At 38.7% G+C, this 22303-nt stretch overlaps 1 protein-coding gene across 2 annotated transcripts in view; it reads left to right on the top strand.

Annotated features, from left to right (window-relative positions):
- XPR1 (xenotropic and polytropic retrovirus receptor 1) overlaps nt 1-22303 on the top strand; it is a 109319-nt gene that overhangs the window by 6136 nt on the left and 80880 nt on the right. For both annotated transcript variants that reach the window (XM_061345563.1, XM_061345564.1), the window contains exon 2: nt 1216-1267. In XM_061345563.1, the coding sequence (XP_061201547.1) occupies nt 1216-1267 (52 nt within the window). The remainder of the gene's footprint in view (nt 1-1215; nt 1268-22303) is intronic.

The following is a 22303-nucleotide window of genomic DNA, read 5'->3' as shown; positions in this document are numbered from 1 at the left end:
GCTTAATGACACAAAAGATGGTAAATGCAGAGATGTAAGAGTATAGAAATATAGGATATGTTGGAAAGCAGACAGGAGAGAAACAAACTAAAAAGACCTGAATGACTTCTGCTAGATTTCTGTGGGCTTAGAAGTGAGGGAATAAAATCTAGTTTTTGCAGCAGTTGCATGTGAAGCACGCTCATGTTCAGTATGCGCATTAAGATGCCTGTCAGGTGATGCAGGGTGAGTGTAAACAAATACCTTTGCAATAGGAGTGGGTCCTTCCTAGTGGCTTCTAATTCCAGAGTTATTTAAAGTTACTTGTTCAGCCATTGATCTGAAATCAGTTTAATTCCTGCTTGCACTTGTGGTGTGTGAGAGAGCAAACCTTAAGTCTGTGACTGGAATAATGGCAGCATCTTAATAACTGTCTGAAAAAAGGCCTTCGGAAAAGGAGCTGTAAGTGATAAGGTTTTTGATGCGATGCCTCTCTCCTGGCTCTGGTAACAGGAGTGCTCAGTATTTAGCTGTAGGACCACTTTGCCTCCTAGTCCTGCTGCCTGCGCTGCTCGTCTCTTGCAACCAGCAATCTGAGTGTGAGTGAGCAGCTTGTGCTGTGGTATCTGGGAGGCAGTTCACCGTGCCTCTAGGACCTGAAGATTTAGGTAATAACTCTGGCTGGTGTTAATGTTGTCATTTAGTTTACACCTCAAGAGAAGGCCATCACCCCTGGTTCCCTAATCTCCTTCATCATGTTGTCTTCAGCTTTTAGAATGTATCTGTATTTCTGTACTTCTATATAACAATAAGAAATCCCTGAGGCTGTTTTTCCTCCATTTGCCTTGACAACTCCTTTGTGTCACGCAACAGTTTTTTGTTGGTGGTGTGTGTGTGTTTTATTTCGTTGTTTGTTTTTTTAATGTGAAACCTTTAACATCCTATCAACCAGGAAACAATTTTCCAAAGGAAGATGTTGATACAGTTACAGTAATTTTTATAGGTTAGTAAGGTATCAGGCTTTAGTCAGTAAACATGAACTTGTGTTTCTTTCCTTAACAAAAGAACATGCGATAGCGCTGGCATCACATACCATAGCTTTCTGTGTAAGTCTGGAGGATAAAACAGCATTAATTGCATTTGTTCTCAAGCAGTCATATCAAAAGAATGTTGGGTTTTTTTGTTTGTTATTTTAAATATTAACTGCATTCTTTGTTCTTTCCCTCTCCCTTGCAGGCTTTGAAAGAGATGCTATATGCGGCTGTGGACCAGGCCCCTTCTATAGAAGGTAAGGAAGTTGTAACAGAGAATCATGTTTTTCTTGGCATTGGGCGCTGGACACATCATCCTGCTACTTTCCTGTCCTCAGTCCTCCTAAACTGGTAAACTTAATACAGTGATGGGCAAATGCCTGGCCTTTCACAGCCTGCATTCTATTTTTGTTTGTTAGAACTCTTTGTCCTTTGTCATTAGGACAATAAATGTCTTTGTATAGTTCGGGGCTTCAGCAGCTGGATTCCTCCTGCTTATAAGGGCATTCACTGGTGGAAGTACTTTCTTCATCATTTGAGAATAGAGCTTTGTTTTCCTGTGACAGCTAGCCACTTTAGGAGATAACTGTGCTAGAGAGATACTGGTTTCTGGTTTGTTACTGGTGATTTCAACTGTAAGAGTCTCATCCTTTTGTTCTGTGTCCTCCATGAATGCTGTGCTACCTCTCGTACGTACACATGAGTATATTTTCTTGTATGCATGTGTTTATTGCCACTGAGTTCTCCAGATTGTTTTACTACAGCATTTGGTTTTAAGCTCACTGCATTTTGAATAGTTTGTTTAATTAAGTGATGTCCTATACAAAATTTTTCGATAGAGCCCTTTATCTTTCTTCTTCTTTTCACTGTCTTTGAAGTAGTGAATAGTTTTTGCCTTTATGTTGCTTCACTCCCTACTTTCTTGCCCTTCGTGTGGTTTTCAAGCTGTTTTTTTAACCTCTTTACCTTTATTATTTTCACTTTGATAGCAGTGCAATGTTAATATCAGTAACCTCTTTGGATGGAGCTCTGGGCTTCTTTCTTGAATATTTATAGAGCAGAAGAACAACTGCTGCCTCTAGCGTAGTCAGTTGGCTAACATCAGTACTGATAGTCACTGTTAATGTTAATTTATTAACTACTTTGTGTTGATTAGAATTGGGAGATGAGGTATGACACTTATAATAATGTGAGGTTTTTTTCTTGATTTAACTCTCCATCGTCTTTGATTAGAATTCTAAAACAAAAACTGCAGTAGTTCATAGATTAAGTTGTGTGTGTGATGGGACAATCTGTCCTTATACTCTGTAGAAGTGCAATCTTAGCTGAAAACTTCATTGAATCTATGCTCAGATGAGTATAATCTTTAGGTATAACCTGACACTTAGTTGCTTTCTTGATTCAGCCTGCTAATTATGTTAAATACATCAACCTTTTCTCTAAAGTGTGGGTCCTAGAGCTAGATTTCTAAAGGTTATGGGTCAAGCATAATCTAAAATATGAGTTATCTTTGGAAAACTGAGGAAAAGTTGCCAGAAATACACTGGCAAAAGAGGAAAATCTTGCTTTATTTTTTTTTAGTTGAAAAATTGCTTAAAACCCACCCACAAACCTTTTTCCGCAACAGTACAAAACCAGTTTCCTAGCTAAGAGGAACTGAAGTGTTTTGTGTGGGCCAAACTGACTATTAACAAGACACAGACAAGTTACTAATTTTGTTGAAAATCCAGCGTTAGTTTTATGGTAGACTGGAGCACGTTTCTTTTTTTTTCTTTTTTTTTTCCTTCCTTTCTTCTATCCATCATTTTATTATTGTCAATGGGAGCAAATGGTGTCTGTGCTAATAATTTTTTTAGTCAAATGTCTGAATGTGACTTACTAGATTTTGTTTGTGGTACGTAGAATTTCAAGGCAGGTTTTTTGTTGCTAGGTGCTGAACTCTGAAGTGTTGTAATTCAGCATTTTGATTTCTTTTTTTTCCGTGCTGATGTTCTGTAATGTACTGTGATGTCTGTGTGTAAACATATTTGGCAAAGGAAGAAAAGGTGAAGAATAAAATGGTACAGTATTATAGTTATGCTCTTTTAAATGTGAAAAGAATTTTAACTTGTGCTTCTACCTCTTTTGATGGTTTTAAAATCTCAACAAAAGGAAGGTAATGACTTTACATAAGTAGAAAAATGTTCTGTTTATTTTGAGGGGGCTTTGGTCTCTTCCTCTGTACAGTAGAAAATGGAGTAATCCAAATTGTTTTGAGCCAATCATACTAAGCTGTCTCCCCTGACCACCTCTAGGTAGAGAGCAGCTATACTGATCCCTTCCCCTTTTGTTCATTAAGAGAATGTGAGTATGTGCATAGCAGTTGGATTATGTTTAAAGTTTGTTTTCAGTGTGCTGTTCCCTGTCTTTCTCTCTGCTGAGTCTGTTCTGCTTTTTAGTCTCTGGGTCCCTCTCTGAAATTTGTGTGTTGCTTAGGATGGGGCAGGCTATTTGTGCTGGAGTGGCAGAGCTGTCCGTATGGGCAGCTCTGAGCCAGTGGCTTCTGCTGCTGTTGCCTATCGGAGTGCAGACGTGAGAGGGAGAATGGATGGCTTTCCATGAGCTGTAGCTTTAAGGAAGGCTTGTGCTGGAAATGGATCAAGATCAGGCATTTCTCCATGCTTGTTGCTTACTTCCTTCTTTAAGTCCTTCTGTCCTTGTTTGTAGAAGCCTTAAGCCAGAGTTAGCGTACGACGGCATATAAACTGTGCCCAAAACATAGCTCTAGTCCCTATCAGAGGAGATGGAGCAAGTTCCTTGTACTTCGTGGGGGATGCATCAGCTATTGTTGGGGATTGGCTGTTGGCCTGCATGTTTTCATTTTAATATGGATTTTGCAATGGATACTTCTGTGTCAATTTAAGCGTAGCACAGAAACTACAGTAGTGTGCTACTGAAAACCAGTTTATGAGCCTAATGTAATCTCACTTTAGATTGGTCTAACTAACCCTGCTTTCTAGTTGATCACAGACATGCTGTAAACATGCACAGTTAATTTTGATTTACCTTACATGTATTATAAAGCAGTTATATTGGACTGTGAAGAAAAGGGAGCTTTGTAAACCAGAGTCTAGTTCTTACTCTGCTTGGCTGGATGTTCAATTCAGGACTTGTGAATGAGTTTCTCAGATTTCTGTTGCAGGATGCTTATTATGGCAGTTGGTAAAAATTGTATGCATACAGAAGTGCTTCGTATTGCTTAGTAGTATGCTGGGAGCATTTTGGAAAGTCTTTAAAATAAAAAATGCTACCCCACCAAGGCATGCTCTATGTAGTAGGCAAGGCAGGTAATAGGCAAACCATCCGTCATTAATAGCTTTCGCTGGGTTTGTAGTTAGGAATCTCCTGTTTATGGTTGGGATGTGGATAACCAAAGTTAACTTCAGAATGACTGTTAAACTCTGCAACTGATGGTGCTAGTGCTACTTTAGTGGATAAAGTGTTGCTGGGAAGAGGATTTTGGCTCTAAATTGTGCAGTTTTTACTCTGCTCATTGTCTAGTTATATGGTGACTCTTCTCTTTGTGCTGCATTGAATTATACCCATGCCTATCTGATTTTTTCCTATTTTCAGGTAATAAACATAGACTGCAATGTTAACCAGAAAGCCGGTAGAGATCAGTAAACAAAACTTGTCAAGGCTGTGTGACAGGAGGAGATTGTTTATAGCTGTCCCCTGACACTACTGCAAGGTGCTGTGACTCCCTGTGTTTCATGAGAATTACACCAGACAGTATGCATGTCTGTCTTGGCAGTTGCTAGCTGTACACATAGATTTCTTTAATCTGTTCAAAGATACAAAGTAGACAGCCAGGGGGTAAGGGAGAGAGAAATGTAATGACAGTTTTCTGTATGCCACTGTTATTCCTCCAGATGCTCGTAATCTTTTTACAAGGCTTTCCCCTGGTGAAACTTGCACCATCTTTCCACCTGAGTAACATCTGTACCAAATTAGTATTTAGTTTGTTAATTCGGTCTCATACACATCAGTGAAAAAAGTGTCAAATAATACTTGATTCCTAGAAGTATGATGGGACTTGAATTTCTGAAGAATTCTTTGATGTGTGTTTGCTTTGTTAGCTGTTTGTTACATGCTGCTTTGTGTAACTAGAGCAATCTGGATGAGCTGATGCTGCCATGATGTTATTCTCAGCTTCTGAGTCTTCATGGCACGGCAGAAAGGCCTGCACGCAAGCATGTCAGGTCAGTGTGGGCAGGCACCGTTCCTTGACTCTGAACTACCTTTAGAAAGAATTTATGACAATTTAAACCCAGCAAGTGCTTGTTTTCTCCAAGGTAGAATGTGCAGTATTGCAAAAGCATAAAATACTGACCTCATCGTAAGCATGTAGATTTTTCTTTTTTCATTCATTATTGCTTCCTCTGCTTCCTGTCCCATTTGTCACCTAAGTAAAACAGGTTACTGGACCACTGTTGCTTGGAGTCCTCCCGATTATTCCACTTGGTGAGCAGATGTGTCGGTATCTCCCCAAGCTCCTTACGATGCAGCTCTTCTCAGCTGTAATGGAGATGAAAGTGTGGCTGTAAATTATTCATTCTGATTATCTGCTTGAATGGGCAGGGTCCACTCTAAATATTATTTCCTAGAATTATTTGTCTTTCATATACTGAAATGTAACCTCCCTTTAATACTTAGGTAAACAAATGTTGTTTCAATATCAGATGGTACAGGAGTATTCTGTTGTATCCTCTTATGATGGAGATTACCTATTCCGCTTAACCCCAATCCTGAATTCCAGTGGCATCTTTTGAATGAAGATCACTGCCGGTTGAAGAGCTGTGTGAGGCTGGAATGGTGTGACAGTGTATGAGTGGAGAGTACTGGTGCTTTAAGGTAGAACTCAAACCCCAAATTAATAGGTGATGTTTAAATAACATTTGATTGGTAGGGGGCAAGCTTTAGTGGTAATGGAGATCTGCTGCTGGTACTTGTGAACAGAGGACCATATGGATTAATGGCACTAACTTAGAAAAGCAAGAGGTGCAGTTTGGGACATAGTGAGAATGCCAGCACTGTTATTGTGTGGTTACACCCTTGTTTCTGCTTTCACTTGCAATGCACTTACCATGTTAACTGACAGCTACAAATCTTTAGTTTGGATTTATTTCTGTTTCTAAACAAATAAAATAGTATTATTTAGGGTGATAAGTAATCTTGGTGAGTAAGCAGTGTGGGAAATCATTCTTTTTTTTCCAAAGGAAATTACGAGGCTGACAATTTTTGTTTGTTATATGCAGACATGCTTTATAGCATTGATCAAAGGCTTATGGCTTGTCTGTATATGTACAGATGTCCTCTTTTATTTCAAAATAAACATTTATTTCCAACTGTAGAAGCTTACTTTCTAGTGGGTTGAGGTTTTGTTTATATGGGAATGTATAAGGCTTAAGGGAGTCTTCAAGAGAACTGCTTCACATCAACTACTGTTGATTAATGCGTTGTCTTTATTTCATTATGTTGTTGCACACCCATAAAAGACAGGGGGATCATCAGTGTCATTCTGAAGCATGCATGTGACTGAAGGCTGGTGTCCTGCACTGTAGATGCTGGTCCTTGACGCTGAACAGTTTGTAGTTCAGCCTGGAGGCCTCAGTATCTACAGCTAATCTGTAAACTTGGAAAAAAAAAGAAAAAAAAAAAGAGTAAAAATCCCATGACAGTCCTCAGTTGGAGACCTGATGCCAGGAATAAAGGTCAGGTTAGGTACAGAGCTAGAGTGATTGAGAGTAACCTGCTCATAGTGCAGACAACTGGTCAATACAAGTTTTGATTTTTATCCCTGTGGCATAGACGGTAAGTTCTTAAGTTGTGCCATAAGAGTACATTCAGAGCTGTCTTGGCAGCAGGGAGCATCCCTTGCTGCTGTTACTAGGGACTAGTGTGCTCAGGGCCCTGGCCCATGCGCAGGTGCTGGTTCCTGTGGGCTGCAAGTTTGTATTTTTGTACCTGGCTGTGAACCCTTTCAGTTCTTAGGAACCACTTGCTCTAGGAAGTCTACGGGAGAGTACTCCTGGTGCAGATGGGAGCTTCCCTGGGGCTCTCTGGGCTGGTGTGGGACCCTGCAGGGTAACAAAGAAGGTTTTGATGGGAAGGAGTTTAGCAGGTTGATCATGTAGATTACTGTTTCTTTCTGAAGGAAGCCTGTGATTGCGGTTGAGTGAAACACTGGGCTTCCTCACATTTTCCATTTACTCCATGAGCAGATCCTGGACTGATGTATCACTTCATCCATGTGCACAAGCCAGAAAGCTCGTGTTGTTACTGAGCAAGCCTTTTTACCTTTTCCTCTGTCTTCTGAAGCGTTCTGGGTGACTTCCTCAGCAGCTCAAAAAGCTTTCAAGCATTCACATTGGGTGAAGAACTTGAGTCCTAAGTGTACCATAGAGTACAGCTTCAAGGCTTAGGGACAGGCAGTTAATTGTTTTGCAGTTTTGTTCTGTATCCTTTTTTTTTTTTTCTTAAGCATCCTTTGATATTATGTACTAAGAGGTGTTAAACCCAGGATAATCAAAGAGCTGTCTGTAGCTCAGGAGGTAATAGGGAAAGCTGGGCATGGTAGCCAAGGCTGCCCCATATGAAAGGGCTGCACCTGAAGGCAGTTTTTGTTTGCAAGTCTGCAAGCTCCATATTGGTTCACCTGCAGAAGGGCTGTAGATGATTCCTTAATGATTTATGTAGGGTAACAGCAACATCAGAAATGCTCAACTGTGCCTTTTTTTTCTTTTTCCTTCCTGCATTTGCTTTCCAGTAATTTAAAAATGGCAGTCTGCTACCTTTTTAGTGGTTAGAGGAATTAACAGTGCTTGTAATTTAACTGGTGTGTGCAAGGCTTCATGTTAATGGTCAAAACCTGAGGACTGGAAAATGGAGATTCATAAAGCTTGGAAGATTGACAGACAGCTGTGCTTTCAATGAAGCACTCCTGAGACAACAGTGAAACATCAAACAGCATTTTGGCTGTAGAGATGAAGAAGCAGTGCACATGTATATACAAAAGGCCAGTATTTATTGCTTTGTTTCAAAAAAAGACTGCACTAGACATCTTAACAGCAAGATTTAGTGTGCATGTAGGAGCAGCCTCTGTATTTCTAGTTATCCTTTGGAGCTGTGCTTGAAATAGGTGATTTGAATTATTAGACAATTAAGATTTTGGATGAGACTATAGCTACTTGGTGAATAATGCAATATGAATTAAATTTGATTGGTTTCTCTTCTCTCTTTAAAAATGCATGCTGTGGGCAAGGGAATGAGCAGAATATCCCTGGAAAGAAATTTGATTCTTCTACATCACAGCTGCCTTGTAAGATGCCTTGGAAAAATGGCCAACCTGCCAGTACCTCATCCTGACATCTCTGTTTGATGCATTGGAGGAGCAAAGGCTGTCCCTGGGAACCCTAGAGTAGTCCTTTCAGTTGTGCTACCTTAATCTGCTGTAAGGCCACACCATGCTGTGGTTACCACAATAATGGTCTCTGAACATGAGAAAGTCTGTCTCTTTCATTAAGTAATTTTAAAATTAGCAAGGATGTGGTAAGAAGGCAACCCACTTTTGAATGTGTTTCCTTTTCCTGATTCCTGAAGTAAAAATGAAGGCTAGTTTTGTGTTCACCTGTTGGTTTGGTTTTTTTATACAGTGTATCTTGCAGCTTGACCCCTTTCTAGTAAAAGTAGATAATGAATTAGTCTTAAAATGTAATTGTGCTTTTTGTAAATACATAATCTTTAACTTTAGTTACAGTGTAAAACTGCAGAATAAGCATCTTAGTTTTACAACTCCACAGTCAAAAAAGGAGGTTAATATGTATATATTTTCTATTCCATTTATTATATGGCCATTTAGTTAATATATTCTAGTTTGTTTTATGCTACTTTTATTGAGTTTGGTAAACTTTTTCCCCTGAATTAGTACAGCCTAAATGTAAAAGTCCAATCCTACGGTTCTGTTTCTCTGAGCAGCTTCAAGAAAATTGCAGAAAGGTGTATATATAAAGGATATTTTACTAACATGTCATATGACAAGAGTACCTATAGCTCTTTATTTGTAAGGCAGGAGCACTTTGAGAGTTGTGTGTATTCAGCTAAAAATCACAAAGAAAAATGCAAGAAAGTACATAAATCTAATTTTAAAAATAATTACTGCTCTGTCAAGGAAGGTGACTGGTTACTGCAGCAAGCACAGCGTACCACTGGAATGGTGCAAAGCCTGCAGGCCAGCACACCCCATTCTGTCTGCTCGTGGGCACTGGCCCTTGTGCACTCAGCAGCTCAACTTCCCTTCTGCAGAGGGGGAAGCCTTGGTTATCTCCTAGGAATGGAAAACCAATTTCTACTTCCTGATGAGGAGCTGACAAGCTATTTGACTTAAGAAGAGAGTCAGGCAATGTGATTGGTAAGAGGGGAATTGCATGCCATAACACACCAATATAAATGCAATTTATTTTGCATGTGCTATATAGCTCCAAGCACACATTTAGAGTGTGTGAGAATTCTTTGCATGCTGAAATATGAGCTCTAAATAGCAAAAAGAAGCAAATTTAGCGTCCAGACTGTTTATAGTCTTGGTTTTATTTTTACTGTAATCGCTTAGCATGCTTTTATAAATGTTCCTAATGTATTTGTGGGGCGAAGTGCAGAGAAGCTGAAAAGATCAGTGTGAGTGAGCTGTTAATTCAGGATCTGTCTTGTCCCATGGTTGCAGACTTGTTCTGACATTTGGCCAAGGCTGTTGATGTGGTAGTGCCTTTGGTGGTGTCCTGTCCCTCACAGCTCTCCAGAACAGCTCTGCGGAACTCCTCGCTTCTGAGATGGAGCAGTTCAGTATCATTGGGCCTGCCTAGTGGTCAGTCCTATACTGTGTCAGCTATGTGGAAAAATGAGCATCATTGGTCTAAACCACTATTCTTTGTTGTCCTTCTTTCCTGTTCTAGCTAATTGATCACTTATAGGAGTTCAGTGTGAATAACTTTGTATTTTTAATCCTGTGTGTTAGGTTATCAGCAGCATTTACAGTGTGGTTGTTAATCTGAACCCAGGTATGCTTTTTAAAGGCAGCTCCCTTAAGAGCATAGCTGTAGGAGTTAGTCACAGACAATGCAGTAAAATGGGGTAATAATGAGCAGGATTGGCTAATGTACTTACAAGATAGCTTCTGTAAATAGATTGATGGAATTTGGCTTGTACTTCAGTGTTTTGGTATGACATTGTCTTCTATAATCAGAGGTAGCAATTAGAAAGCAAGGAAATAAACAATCTGAAAGCCTGATTAGGCATTCTGTGTTACTTCATAGCCCTTTGTATATGCCAAATGGTCCTTGAACTCTGCTCAAGTCAAGCCAATAAGACTTGTTTATGAAAGCGTCATGTTTCACTGGATGAGTCAGTAAAATATGGATTGTGAATGAAATTTTGAGCAGCTGGAGGCAGAAAGGTTAGAGACAGGATGTCAAGCTTGTAGGGTTTGCCACACTTCGAGGCCCATCTGCTGTAATGATACTGCCTGTAAGGTAACTGCTGGTTTTGGTGCACACTTCAGATTTTGCAAAAATACCCCATATTAGGTGTGAGTTTTAGCATCATCAGCAGTGGGGGTCCTGCCACAGCTTTGATACTGTTCTCTTCAGCAGATATCATCTTCACGGTGAAGCCTCAGAAAGTGACAGACGGGGGGACAATGAAGTGCTGAAGAGATGCATCTGTGTGCAACCAATCTGCCAGGAGTGGGTCAGGGCGTGGCCCCAAGCTCTTGAAGGGGCTGCAGTGTGCAGTGGAGCTTGCCAAGCTGCTTTTGGTTCCTGGCTTATGTTTCTGTGTACATGTGGACAGTATCCTTCCCCAGCTGGTGTCTTTGGCTCTGGTGTTAGCTGCACCCATGTCTTCTTACAGGGGAAGATTATTTTGCTACTGCTCTAGTCTCTGAGGCTCTAAAGGTACTGACAGAAAACCTTTCAAATCTGCCCCTTCAGTTTTAAAAATCAAACTGCAGCTCAGCTGGAATTGGTCTGTACCAGTTTCCCATTCAGGTTCTTCTGCTTTCAGCCAGCTCCTATAGATTCAATTCCAGCTTTTGTTCTCAGCTGATTGAACTGCGTTGATGTGGCTGTATGCTAATGCAGTGTTCTAGATGGAGCAGATGTGCACCCACTCGCTTTCTGGCTGAGGAGAAATTCAGTGTTGGAAGGTGCACGATCTGGTTTTGGACTTGCCTAAGCACAAATCCAAGTAATGAATTAGTCATCAGGCATGGAATTCATTTCCCCGGGGTCATGAAGAAGGAGGCTGGTAAGCCCAGCTGTCAGTCAGGAATTGCTGATGCAGGAACTCTCACCAGCTGAGAAGGTTCTCCCCACCCCTGATAATATAGTAAGGCTAGGTTGCCAAATCCTTTAGTTTGGTATTTCAGAAGCAACACAAGTGCTTTGCACCGTGTGCTTAAAGTCTTTGGTCTCTTTACCTGACTTAAACAAAAATGTTAACTGACTGTTTTGAAACCAGAGGCAGCAGACCTTAATTGTAGCACCTCTGCAGTCCTACATGTGAGGCAATTTTACTGAATCCTATTTATGTGTTAAGCAGGGTTTGCCTGAGGGGTTTGCTCTCTTCCATCCGTTTCAGGAGTGATTTCATGGTTACTGAGGTATACAGGTGATAATGGCATGAGTTTGGGATTTTTCTGCTCCACTACCACCTTATGACCTTGGCTACCATTCTCAGTTTGTTTTTTTTCCTCTCTTGTTAGTGTTCAGCTGTAGCACATAGCGCAAGGTGGCTGGTCTCATGTATGTTAATTTTCTGAGATATTTTGAAGCTTTACCTATCAAATAATGAGGATGAATTATGGCATTGTGTGCTGTTTTGTACATGACTAGCTCAACATCTTTGAGATTTTCACTCATGCAGTGTTTTACTGTTTAGAGTAAGTAGAAAAGGCTGGTGTAAGCATCCTTTTCCTGCCTTATGAATTTCCCTATTACAACTTCTACGTATGCTGATCCCTTGGAGAGTTGCTGTTACGGCTTCTAGCCAGCCTGTCAGTTTTTTCTGTTACCTTTGCTGGACAAACACCATGTGCAGTAGCAGATAAATGAGTGATTCTCTGCTGTAGTGAGGGGAAGTGATGTAAGAACCTCAAGATTATGGTTAATGCTGAGAGCTTTTGACTGACTGACTTATTTAAAAAATACTGAATAACAATGCTAAAGCTTTCCAAATATTAGTTCTAGTTTGCCTGAACTTTCTGGTATTAGAAGGGCTTGATTTTCATCAACTGCTATACTGAATTGTTCCGGAAGCACAAAAATTAAAATATTGCAGGGGGATATATTATGAATATTGCAATAAGTGGCATTAATATGAAACTGCACTTTATACTTGCACTCTTTTCTTTGAATATTTTGCAGTTAGTGATTATGTTGCAGTTTGAAAACAGTCTTTTTGTCAAAGTGTAGGCTGAAGAATGGAAGTGTTCAGTTTCCAGTGTTCTAATGTTGTATAAACTCTATACCAATTACAGGAGATACCACTTGAAATATTCTATATTGAAATAAAAATAACTTAGTGTTAAATATCACAACTTCATTGAGTTCTCTTGTAAATAAATACCCACCAGATCTTAGTCTTCATGTGGTTCTACTATTGTGAGATTATTTTAAACAGAGTTTAAACTTCTCAGAGTTTTAACTGATGTCAGTACAGGTTTTCATCTTTTGGGAGTAACTTGTCACTGTAACCCAAAGAGGTGGTATTATTTCAGTTGATTTTTTTTGCAGATGACAACTTTTGGCTGTAGTGGAATGAGAAAACCGCCACTATGAGTTCTCTTCCCATTGTTATATTTACTCTTTTTCCAGCCCTTTGGCTAGGCTAAGCTGATATGCCCTGGACTGCTTAAGAACTGGTGTTTTGTCACTCTCTGCTCTTCAATTTTAAGCTTATTTACAGAAATTGGCAAAAATGAGGAAGTACTTGAAGTGCTATGCTAATTTGCTTGTACTGTGTTGTCTGTGGTCAAAGTTGTCAACTTCTCTGTTTAAAATGTTTGAGTCTTATTTGTGGATTCAGATTTGCTTTTTGTTTTCATTTGGTCACACTATTCTGTTTTTAATCTTTCAAGACCTGCATTGATGAGTTTGTCTTAATACTGAGTCCTGCTTCTGATCTGTTAAGTTAGAATTCTGCTCTGCTGTGTTGGAAGTGAGTGCAGCTGCTTTTCACTTGCAGCTTCTGGATTATGCAGCACTTTGGGTTTTGTGTAACATTGTGCTGATCTTGTTGGATTTAATTTATCTAGTTCCTCAGTTTTCCATGTTAGAGGGTGAGAAGATTATTTGAATGGAAAACAAAGGCTGAAATGGCTATTTGAAACATAAAGCAGAGAGCATGCCATCCAAGAGTGCATTTGCTGGTTTTTATCCGGTGCTTCTCTTGTACACCATCCTTGGTGGAATTATTTGTTGATGGAAGGTTCACAGTTCAGTTGCAAAGACTGTGGCTGCTTCTGAGAACAGGCGGAGAAGTGGAAGCAGTGTTCGCTCTGTGGTTTTATATCTGTGATGCACCATGTTTTTCCACCAACCTTCAGTTAATCTTCTGTGCTTTCCTTCAGTGTGTGGTCAGATCCTAATAAAAAGTATCCAATTTAATAAGCGTTCTGTACATACATTTATTTACAAATATTCTTGAGCTTTAAGGAATCCAGTTCTGTTACTTGCTGCTTGTTGCTCACTTCCAGGCTGCAAGATGACTGACTGCAGAATTTGACGGCCCTGTGCATCTGTCTGTTTAAAACAAGCAGTTTTGTAGCTGATCAAAGCAGGAGGATTATGCTGCTGCTGTGGAACTAAACTGGCGAGGTGGGAGAAATGGCAGTTCTGAAGCAGGCCTGCCTGAACTGACGGGCTCTTTAGTGTCAGAAGGATAACTTGGATAATTTGCTGTTTGTTTTTTGGCTTAGGTTTAGTATTTTTTGAGATGTTGATCATTCTGTTGGAATATTTATTCTTACATTTCAAAGTCTAAGCAACTGGGTTACTTTTAACAGAAATCTGTGTTGCATATAGTTCTATATGCAGTGTAAAGTTTGTCTTTACCTCCCTGTAAGCAATATAGGGCATCCTCTGTAGATGTGGCTTTTCAAATACTATTCTTATATAGAAAATAGGGATTTTGTTTTGTACACATGTATTCATACTCTGAATGTAAAACCTGGAGAGTTATGTGTGTTGTATTAAACAGTGTATTTATCCCAGAAATGGAGAAGTATATGAAATTAGCAACGTTATGGATTACATGTACGTATTACAGTTGCCTTGTGTGCTACAGGTAGGCAGTTGGGTTCTGTCTTTTCTTCCCATATGTTTCTGGTTTTATAATTTATCAGATATCCTTACCTAAATGGTGTGTATTTAGGTAACTGTATTCAAAGACAGCCTTTTGCTTCCTCTTTAGTAATGCTTTTATTCACCCAAAGTGCACCTGGATGTGTGGTAAGAATTTGTTATCAGCCAATATAATCTTCTTAATATAAAAAGAAATAACTTATAGAGCATGAACTAGAGCATAGAACTTTTCACATGTTTTGCATTTAAGCATTGTAATTTCTAGTGTGTTTGTTTTACAGTTAAACTATGGATGTAAATTTAAAATTATTTGCAAAATACAAAGTACAAGTAGTGTTTGTAATATCAGATCTTTTTTAATGGCAGATTCTGTTTAATATCTTTCTCTTGTAATTGTATTTTTATTATAGCTTTCTCTTTACTGCATAGTGAAGGATTTTATGACTGAAATAGGAGTTGGTGTCTCATTCTTTTGACAAACTGGTTTTGAGTCTCTATCTTGCTTTTATAGACCACAATATTTCTTTTGTATTTTTTGGGTAGCTAGTTTAGTGTCTGGTAGACAAAGATGCGTGTATATTCCATAGAACTTTAGTGCAAGTGTTTGAACTTGGATTATCTGCAACTGCTGGGGAGTAGAGGAGGAAGAACAAAAAAATGTGGCTTTGTTTCTGGACAAGGAGTGAGTGTCTGCAGAAGGCATGGTGCTTGGCAAAGGGAAAAAAAACAAGACTAATGGTGTTGAGCCATTTCACTCGTGTTCATTAAATCTTGTAAAACTGTTGGAACCATGACTCTCTTACAGAGAAAAATAAGACAATGTGAGTAAATTCAGAGCCTTTACTGTTCTCCAGTATATATGACATTGTTTTCCTAAGAACTGTTAAAATAGGTCTGCCTCTTAAATAACAGCCAGATTGCACCTCATTCCATGATCCATTGCTGTAGCTTTTTCTGGTGTCAAAGTTTGCTTATAATGAACTTAATTTTAAGCTTCCCTAGCAGTTGGTGCTGGCAGAGAGCAAGGACATGATAGTCTGCTTATTAGAGATAGCAAGAGGGCGTTTTGTCCTCCTGCTGCTTTGTGCTATGCATCACAGGTTGCCTGTGGTGTGAGGCCTTTAGGTTTTACATCTCCCACTCTGCCATGGGTCCAATAGAATTTTAGCTATTTCATTGTGTATTTGGATTTAATTTTTTTGTATTTAACCTGTTTAAGGTTTGACTTTACTCATTTAAAGCACTTCCTTTTGGGGGAGAGGTGGTGTTTGATTTGGACTCCATAGTTAGCTTTAATCAGCAGTGTGGCATTAAGAACTTTATCTGAGTACAAGCTTGAGGATTAAAAAAAAATATCTTTCTGCCTTCTCTCTGTTCTTGTCATTTGTGTATGAAAGTCTGTTGGAGCTTTCTCTGATGATGCTGATACTTCATTTGAATATCTTGGAAGTGATTTCTTATTATAAGTGAATTTATCCTGTGGAAGAAATTTTAATAATATAGATTTATTATGGCTTTTTTCTTCATTTCTTCCTCATACCTAGTTGGAAGTTCATGAAATCTGGTAGAGGTTCCAAGACCCTTTAAGGACCTGCAATGTTAAAATGAGTCATTAACTATTCTAATTATGTGACTTCTAGGGCATGCCTGAGTGCTTCAGGGCAAATAGGTATAATAACAGATACATAATACCTGGCCTAAATGAAGGCTTCTCTTTAAATGCACCTGGGCAGCTGGTGTGACTTAAAAATTTTATCAAAAAGAAAAAACAAAAGGCACAAAATATAATGATTGGTCAGGTGATGATACACAGCCACTATATATGGGTGTTTTTATTTGACAGCTACTTATTTGAAGGTCTGAAAAGCTTGCCACAGAGCTTTCTCCCAAGAATTGGTTTGTTGATGCTCTGAGTGCTCCTTTCTCTTATTGACAGCAATAGAGACAGTTTAATAAACTTTTTTATTTACAGCTTCAAAGGCCAAAATATTTCTCTGTGAAGCAAACAAATCTATATTTTTGTGTGATTGATGTAGGCTGATATGGGCAGTTTTTGAAATCCAAACTGCAGGCAGCTTCTGACATCTGTATTGCAGGTAGCTTCTCTGAGATGGACTTGCAGATAAGGCTGTTGCATAGGCCTCTTGCAACATTTAATGTCAGAAGGCTGAGCTAAGATGCATTAATTTTATTAATGAAAGTAAGTTCAAGCAATGATAAAATGAGTGGTTATTTGTAGAAGTGTATTTTTAAGAGCAGTAGAGCTGAGTCTTTCCATTTTATCTTTAGTTTCTGTACAGGATAGGAAAATGTCATTAGCTGAAACCAAGAATGACAGAACTGTAATTTCCTTACAGTAGAAGAGAAGTTCTTAATCTCATGAAAGCCATAATGTCAGGAGCCCAAGAAACTAGCTTTGTGGGAGAAGTTATGTCTGATGGCTTGTCTTGATGGTAATCGGTAGGCAGCTCATTGCTATTTCTAAACAGCAGTGGAGTAACCTTCTGTTAGGCTCAGGTGGTAAGTGGCTTTCAACTGTGCTTTGTATGCTGGCACTTTAGAATTTGTTTGGATTTGCTAAAATGGAAGTTCAGTGCACATTATTAATTTGTTCTGGGATCAGGCAGGTCTTTTGAAAATGCTTTTGAAAGGTTTCCTTTTCAAGCCTGAGTGAGTGGTAGAAGTTATTGATACATCTGTAAACTGAAAATAAACCTAAAATTGAACCTAAAAGTAACTTTCTGTTACTCTGTCTGGCAGTGATCTTTTGGAGTCTTGAATGGTGCCTACAGGGAGTAATGGAACTGGTCCCATTGTGGAACTAGTATGAAATTAGAGCTTTGCAATGCAAGTAAGATCTAAGGACTAAATGCTGCACCACCACCGCTCCCCCCATGCTAGTGGGTTATTTTTTTTGTTCCTTTTTTTCCCTTTTGCCGCCCTGGAATAGAGAAGTTCCTGGTGATATTTCTCAAAACACAGAGTGCACTTAAGAAAAATGCTCCTTTTAGAGGTTGTAGGATTCTGGAGTGAGCCATGTGTTGTTGCAGTTTAATAACCACAGGATACTTGAACAATACAGAGAGGTATGTAGAAAAGAGCTCACATTTTTCAGTTGTAAGCAAGATCTGTTTTTCTTGCATTTCTTTCAGAGAAACAATCAGGCTCATTAAGATGATTAAGTAATGCAGTTTTCTGCCATTAGTCTTTCTGAACACCAATGTATGTAGCATGCAGTAAAATCCATTAACATGCCATGACCCTGTGCTAATTGTTAAACTCTGCTCTTTGAACAGCTTGGAACTGAGGTAGGTGCACATAGGTTATTGTAGTAAGAATGACTCCCTCGCAAATGAGAAGATATAATTTGATAAAAACAGATAATAATGCTAGCTCTCACTCTTCAGTTGTTGATTTACTTGAGTATGTCATTAATGGTATTAAAAGTTATTAAATAGGAGCGAGGAAGACATGATACAGAAAGGGAGGAAATCAGTGCATCATCATCATGTAGAACGTTGGGCCTGTGTCGGGCTGATCCATAAGAGAACTCATTTAAAACTTACTTAAACTATTTGGCATACAGTTCTCTGACTTTGGTAAATGAAGATGAGGCTAAAATGAGCACATTCAAGTTTTCAGATAAACCATGTGTTTCACGTGACTGTGATTTGAGTTACTCCAGTACAATGGCAGTAAGTGCTCAACTAGACTCGCTAACTGAAGGCAGTCTTTCAAAATCTGGCTAAAAGCCTAGTAAGAACTTTATACAAATACATTTTACAGAACCTCTTTTTTACTGTTTTATAGTAGTAATGTGAATACCTGCTTGAAGTAAAAATATGATATGTCTGAAAAGTTCAGTACGTGAACTTCAGGAAGAATAAGATAGAAGATTAAGATGACTACAGTGACTAAAACATTGATGGGAGGCAATGCTCATCTCCGGAGTGATGGATAAAATCCACGCAGCTTCATTTAGAATGCATTTCTATGATGCTGTATTTGGGTGATGTTGCTGGACATCCATGAAGACAGAGATCTGCTCTTGCCATGGCAGGAAGCCTGATGTTGTGATACAATACTCTGTTTGAATCTCTAATGTTGCTTTGGATGCTTTTGGTTGTTAACTTTCAGGAAACTTTTTTGAAACTTCTTCAGACAGCTCTGACTTCAGTGGATATTGAATATTATTTGTCCAATGCAAGCCATCTGTTATCTGTTTTGGCAGACTTCAGTTTGTAGCATTCAAAGGAAAAAAAATGCTTCCCTCAGTGCTGCAGTTTTTTGCTTTGCCATCTTCAAACAAGGTAATTTTGTGGTGTTCATCCACCTGCCCAACTTTCTTATCTATGCAATCCAGGCTTGAGGATTCACTTGCAGACCTAGTATTTGGAGATTTGGAAGGGAGAGGCTGGGGGGTGAAAGTAATTTTATCTTATTTATTGGTTACTTTTGCATTTCTTTCATTAATCTTAATTTATACTATAAAACTGTTTAAAACTATATTGATTTCTGTGCTATCACGAATGATGGGCATTCTTATACCAATTGAATCTGGTTGGAAGAGCCAGTACTTGTGATGGTGATGTAGGCTTATGCAGGTCTAATGGTTCTGTTCTTTGGATCTCTGCAAGTGTGACTAGGCTTATTTAATAATCACAGTTATTACTGATTAAAAATTGAGTCTGGTGGAGAACAGGCTGATCTTTCCAGTGTTGTACCTGCTCAATACTGGTGGGCGTGTGCCAGCAAACAATAAGGAGCTTTTTGTCTTAATGACTGCACTTGCAGCCCAGCTGAGTTATTTGAAACTAATAAGAAATGTTACCACTGAGAAGAGGATGTTGGGTCTTTTAACTTATGGCATTTTCATATTTCAGATGAAACAAGTGAGGTTTCTATTAGTATTGTGGGCAGGTTTTGGCAAAAGCTCTCTGAAGTACTTGGGTGGTGCTAAACTTCTGTTGTATGTTTGCAAACAACTTGAATTGCTTACTTGTCTTGTAACTTGAGAGGAAGAGTGGAGTAGATAGCAGCCTGAAAGGTTTTGTGTGAAGTTAAAAAAATTATTTGGCTTCTGTAAAAGTGTTATTTGAAGAATGTGTAGACTCCTTCCCAGTCTAGGAAAACATGGGATTTTTCTCTGCTCTGCACAATTACAACTGAAGGGACTTTGTATTTGAAACCATGGCTTGTATTAGCAACAGAGCATAGGAATCTCTGTAACTCTGTAACTTTCTGAAAGTTTGGATCATGTGAGAATTTTCTGTGATAAAACAGTAAAACTGATAATTCTTCAGTAGCAATCGGACCATCTTTCACTGAAACCCCCAAAACTGCAATAAACAACACTTCCAGTGGGTCACCTGAAATTTTAGTAACATACTCTTATTGCTAAGCTGTTGTGTTTTGGATTTTTTTTTTTGTTGGTTGTGTGTTTTTTTTTGTTGTTGTTGTTTTGTTTGTTTTTTTTAAAGGTTAAGGGGGAAAAGAAATAAAAAATTAATTCAAAAGCACTCTACACACTTTTTTGGTATCTTAATTCCAGCATTTAAACTAAATAATTGGGGTATAGTAAGAACTCAGTTTCTTTTTACATGTGGACCACATGTGCTACTGTGTACAAAATGAATGCGAAGCTGATTACCTTCGAATGAAATACAGCACTGCTTTGTGTGAGCGTTTATTTCATGCTTTCTTGGCAGCATGAGGTTCATGATTGAACTCTCTTCCTCAGTTTTTGAGCATATGATCTGGTTTCAATAGAAGGATGGAAGGCCTTAGTATTATCTAGTTCCTGCATCTTTTTTGCAGAAAGAGGCTGTTGAGAGACTGGGATTGGTTTCTTCATTGCTGATAGCTGGGCCTGCATGAGAAAGCAGAAGTAACCTGTAGTAGTTCTGCAAGATGAGTTTGGCTTATTGCATTGTGGTGCTGGAAGGATGTAATAGATATCCATCAGGAACCTGCTTCTATTATTACTTTTTTTTCCTGTCTATGTAACAGCTTATTTACTACTGAATAATTGCATAAATCTGGGAGTAAAGTGTGTTCTGATTCCAGTTCCTTTGTGAATTTTTTGGTGGTTATTCACATATCCAGTAAACTTTCTGAGCATCAGCAAGCTAATCCTGCTGGAGATCAATTATCTTTGTGAAATGCTTTATAGTCAGAGAAGGAATTTATTTGAGATATTTGGGCTGCTCAGAATTGCCAGCTGCACAATCAAAGAGAAATACCTGGTCATAGGTCTAGTGCAGGCAGATCCACAAGTTGTTTGTAGCCTCAGAGTCTGGGACTGATTATTTAGAGTAGCTTCAAACACAAGGGAATTTAAATCTAAACTTGATTCCTACATAGAAATTAGATGCCTTTGGAAGTCGGAATGCATTCTTGTGACAACTTTCATGTTATTTTGGGGGAACATCTCATAAGGTCACTCCTCTTTCTGTTTTGAAACTCATACTGCCGCAACAACATAATTAAATGGGATGCATTTTCTAACTTTAACATGTATTATTTGATGTGTTTTTTTTGAGACATCAGGAACCTTAATTTAGAACAGCAGGAGAAAAACAGATTGTTATTCATTGAAAAATACAAGAAATTAAACCAATACTTACTCCTTTTTTATAGCTGGTAATTTGTTTCAGGTGATGTCCGAATGATCAGCAGTAGCTGTCTTCCAGTTAAAGAAAGCTTCTGACATGATCTCCAGTTAAACACTGTGATCATTTGAGACTTGATAGCTGCTGAAATAATTAGAACATGCGCTCTTTGTTACTACATTTGTAGTGATGGGGTTTTAGTGTGTACTGAATATTGCACAAGATACTAAAATCTCATAACATTTCATTTAATGTTGCTACTTACTACACAAGTCTTAAAAAAAAACCTACCAAAAATGAAACAGAAAAACCCAACCCAAAAAAACCCCATCAAACCCCAGCCAAACCTCAACAAACAAACAAACAAAAACCTATTTCAGGAGCAAGCTGTTTCCTGAACTCTGGAGCTGAGATTCCCCCCATGCTTTTCAAGTTGTGATTTTGCTTTCTGAGATCAGTACCAGCTCAATTTGAAAGTTTTACTTTATAGAAAGCCTTCATGACAGTAACTGCCCTAAATAGGCTTCCAGCAAGTTTCATTCTCTTCCTTCTACCTACTGTTTTGTCTTATTTGGGGAAGCTGCTGATGGGTTCAGAGGCTTTGGGATGAGGGGTGAGAGAGGAAGTATGGGAAGGCAGATAATGTGGGAACGACTCAAATGATCATGCTTCCTGGGGAAAAAAACACATCTCATTTAGACTCTTAGTTCTTTGTTCAGTGTCCCCATAACAGCTTATCTTCAGATCTGTGTGCTTGCATGCTATGGTACACCTAACTTACTAATTGCTGCATTGATTGATTTCTAACAGCAAAGATAGCTGAAGCAGCTTGATTAGCAAGGAAATGGGTTGTTAAATTTGAGACTTGCTGAAGGGCTAAGCATTGATATGTCACCACCTGTAGATGCCTACATTTCTCTAAGGAGATACCATGAGTGATATAAGGTGCATTTTGTGTCAGTGACAATCACCCAATTAGGATTTGCTTTGTCAAAATGACAACTTATGTGGAAAAATCTGCACAATTAGGGTTCTATTTTTCCCCCCCAGAAACATCCTATTTTTTTTCTTTACATAACACATGATTCTGTAACATTTTCTCAAGCATTTTTTTTTTTTCAAGTCTCACACATATAGCATTTTAAACAATTGCACATTTGATGAAGTGGCGTTTGGACTATCCTGCAAAGTGAGCTGTTGGTTTTCCTGTAATAGTTAAGAGGAGGTCTCTGAACTAGAGAATAAAAGCATTTTGTGGGAGGCCTGTTAGTGCCATCTGAAGTTTTAA

The sequence above is a fragment of the Neopsephotus bourkii genome, unplaced genomic scaffold (genome assembly GCF_033783945.1).
Source record: "Neopsephotus bourkii isolate Nb327-2 ecotype Australia unplaced genomic scaffold, CSIRO-AGI_Nbou_v1 NB_234, whole genome shotgun sequence".
Classification (NCBI taxonomy): domain Eukaryota; kingdom Metazoa; phylum Chordata; class Aves; order Psittaciformes; family Psittacidae; genus Neopsephotus; species Neopsephotus bourkii.
Note: the sequence above shows the minus strand (reverse complement) of the source record. Positions and strands in the feature narration are given on the sequence as shown.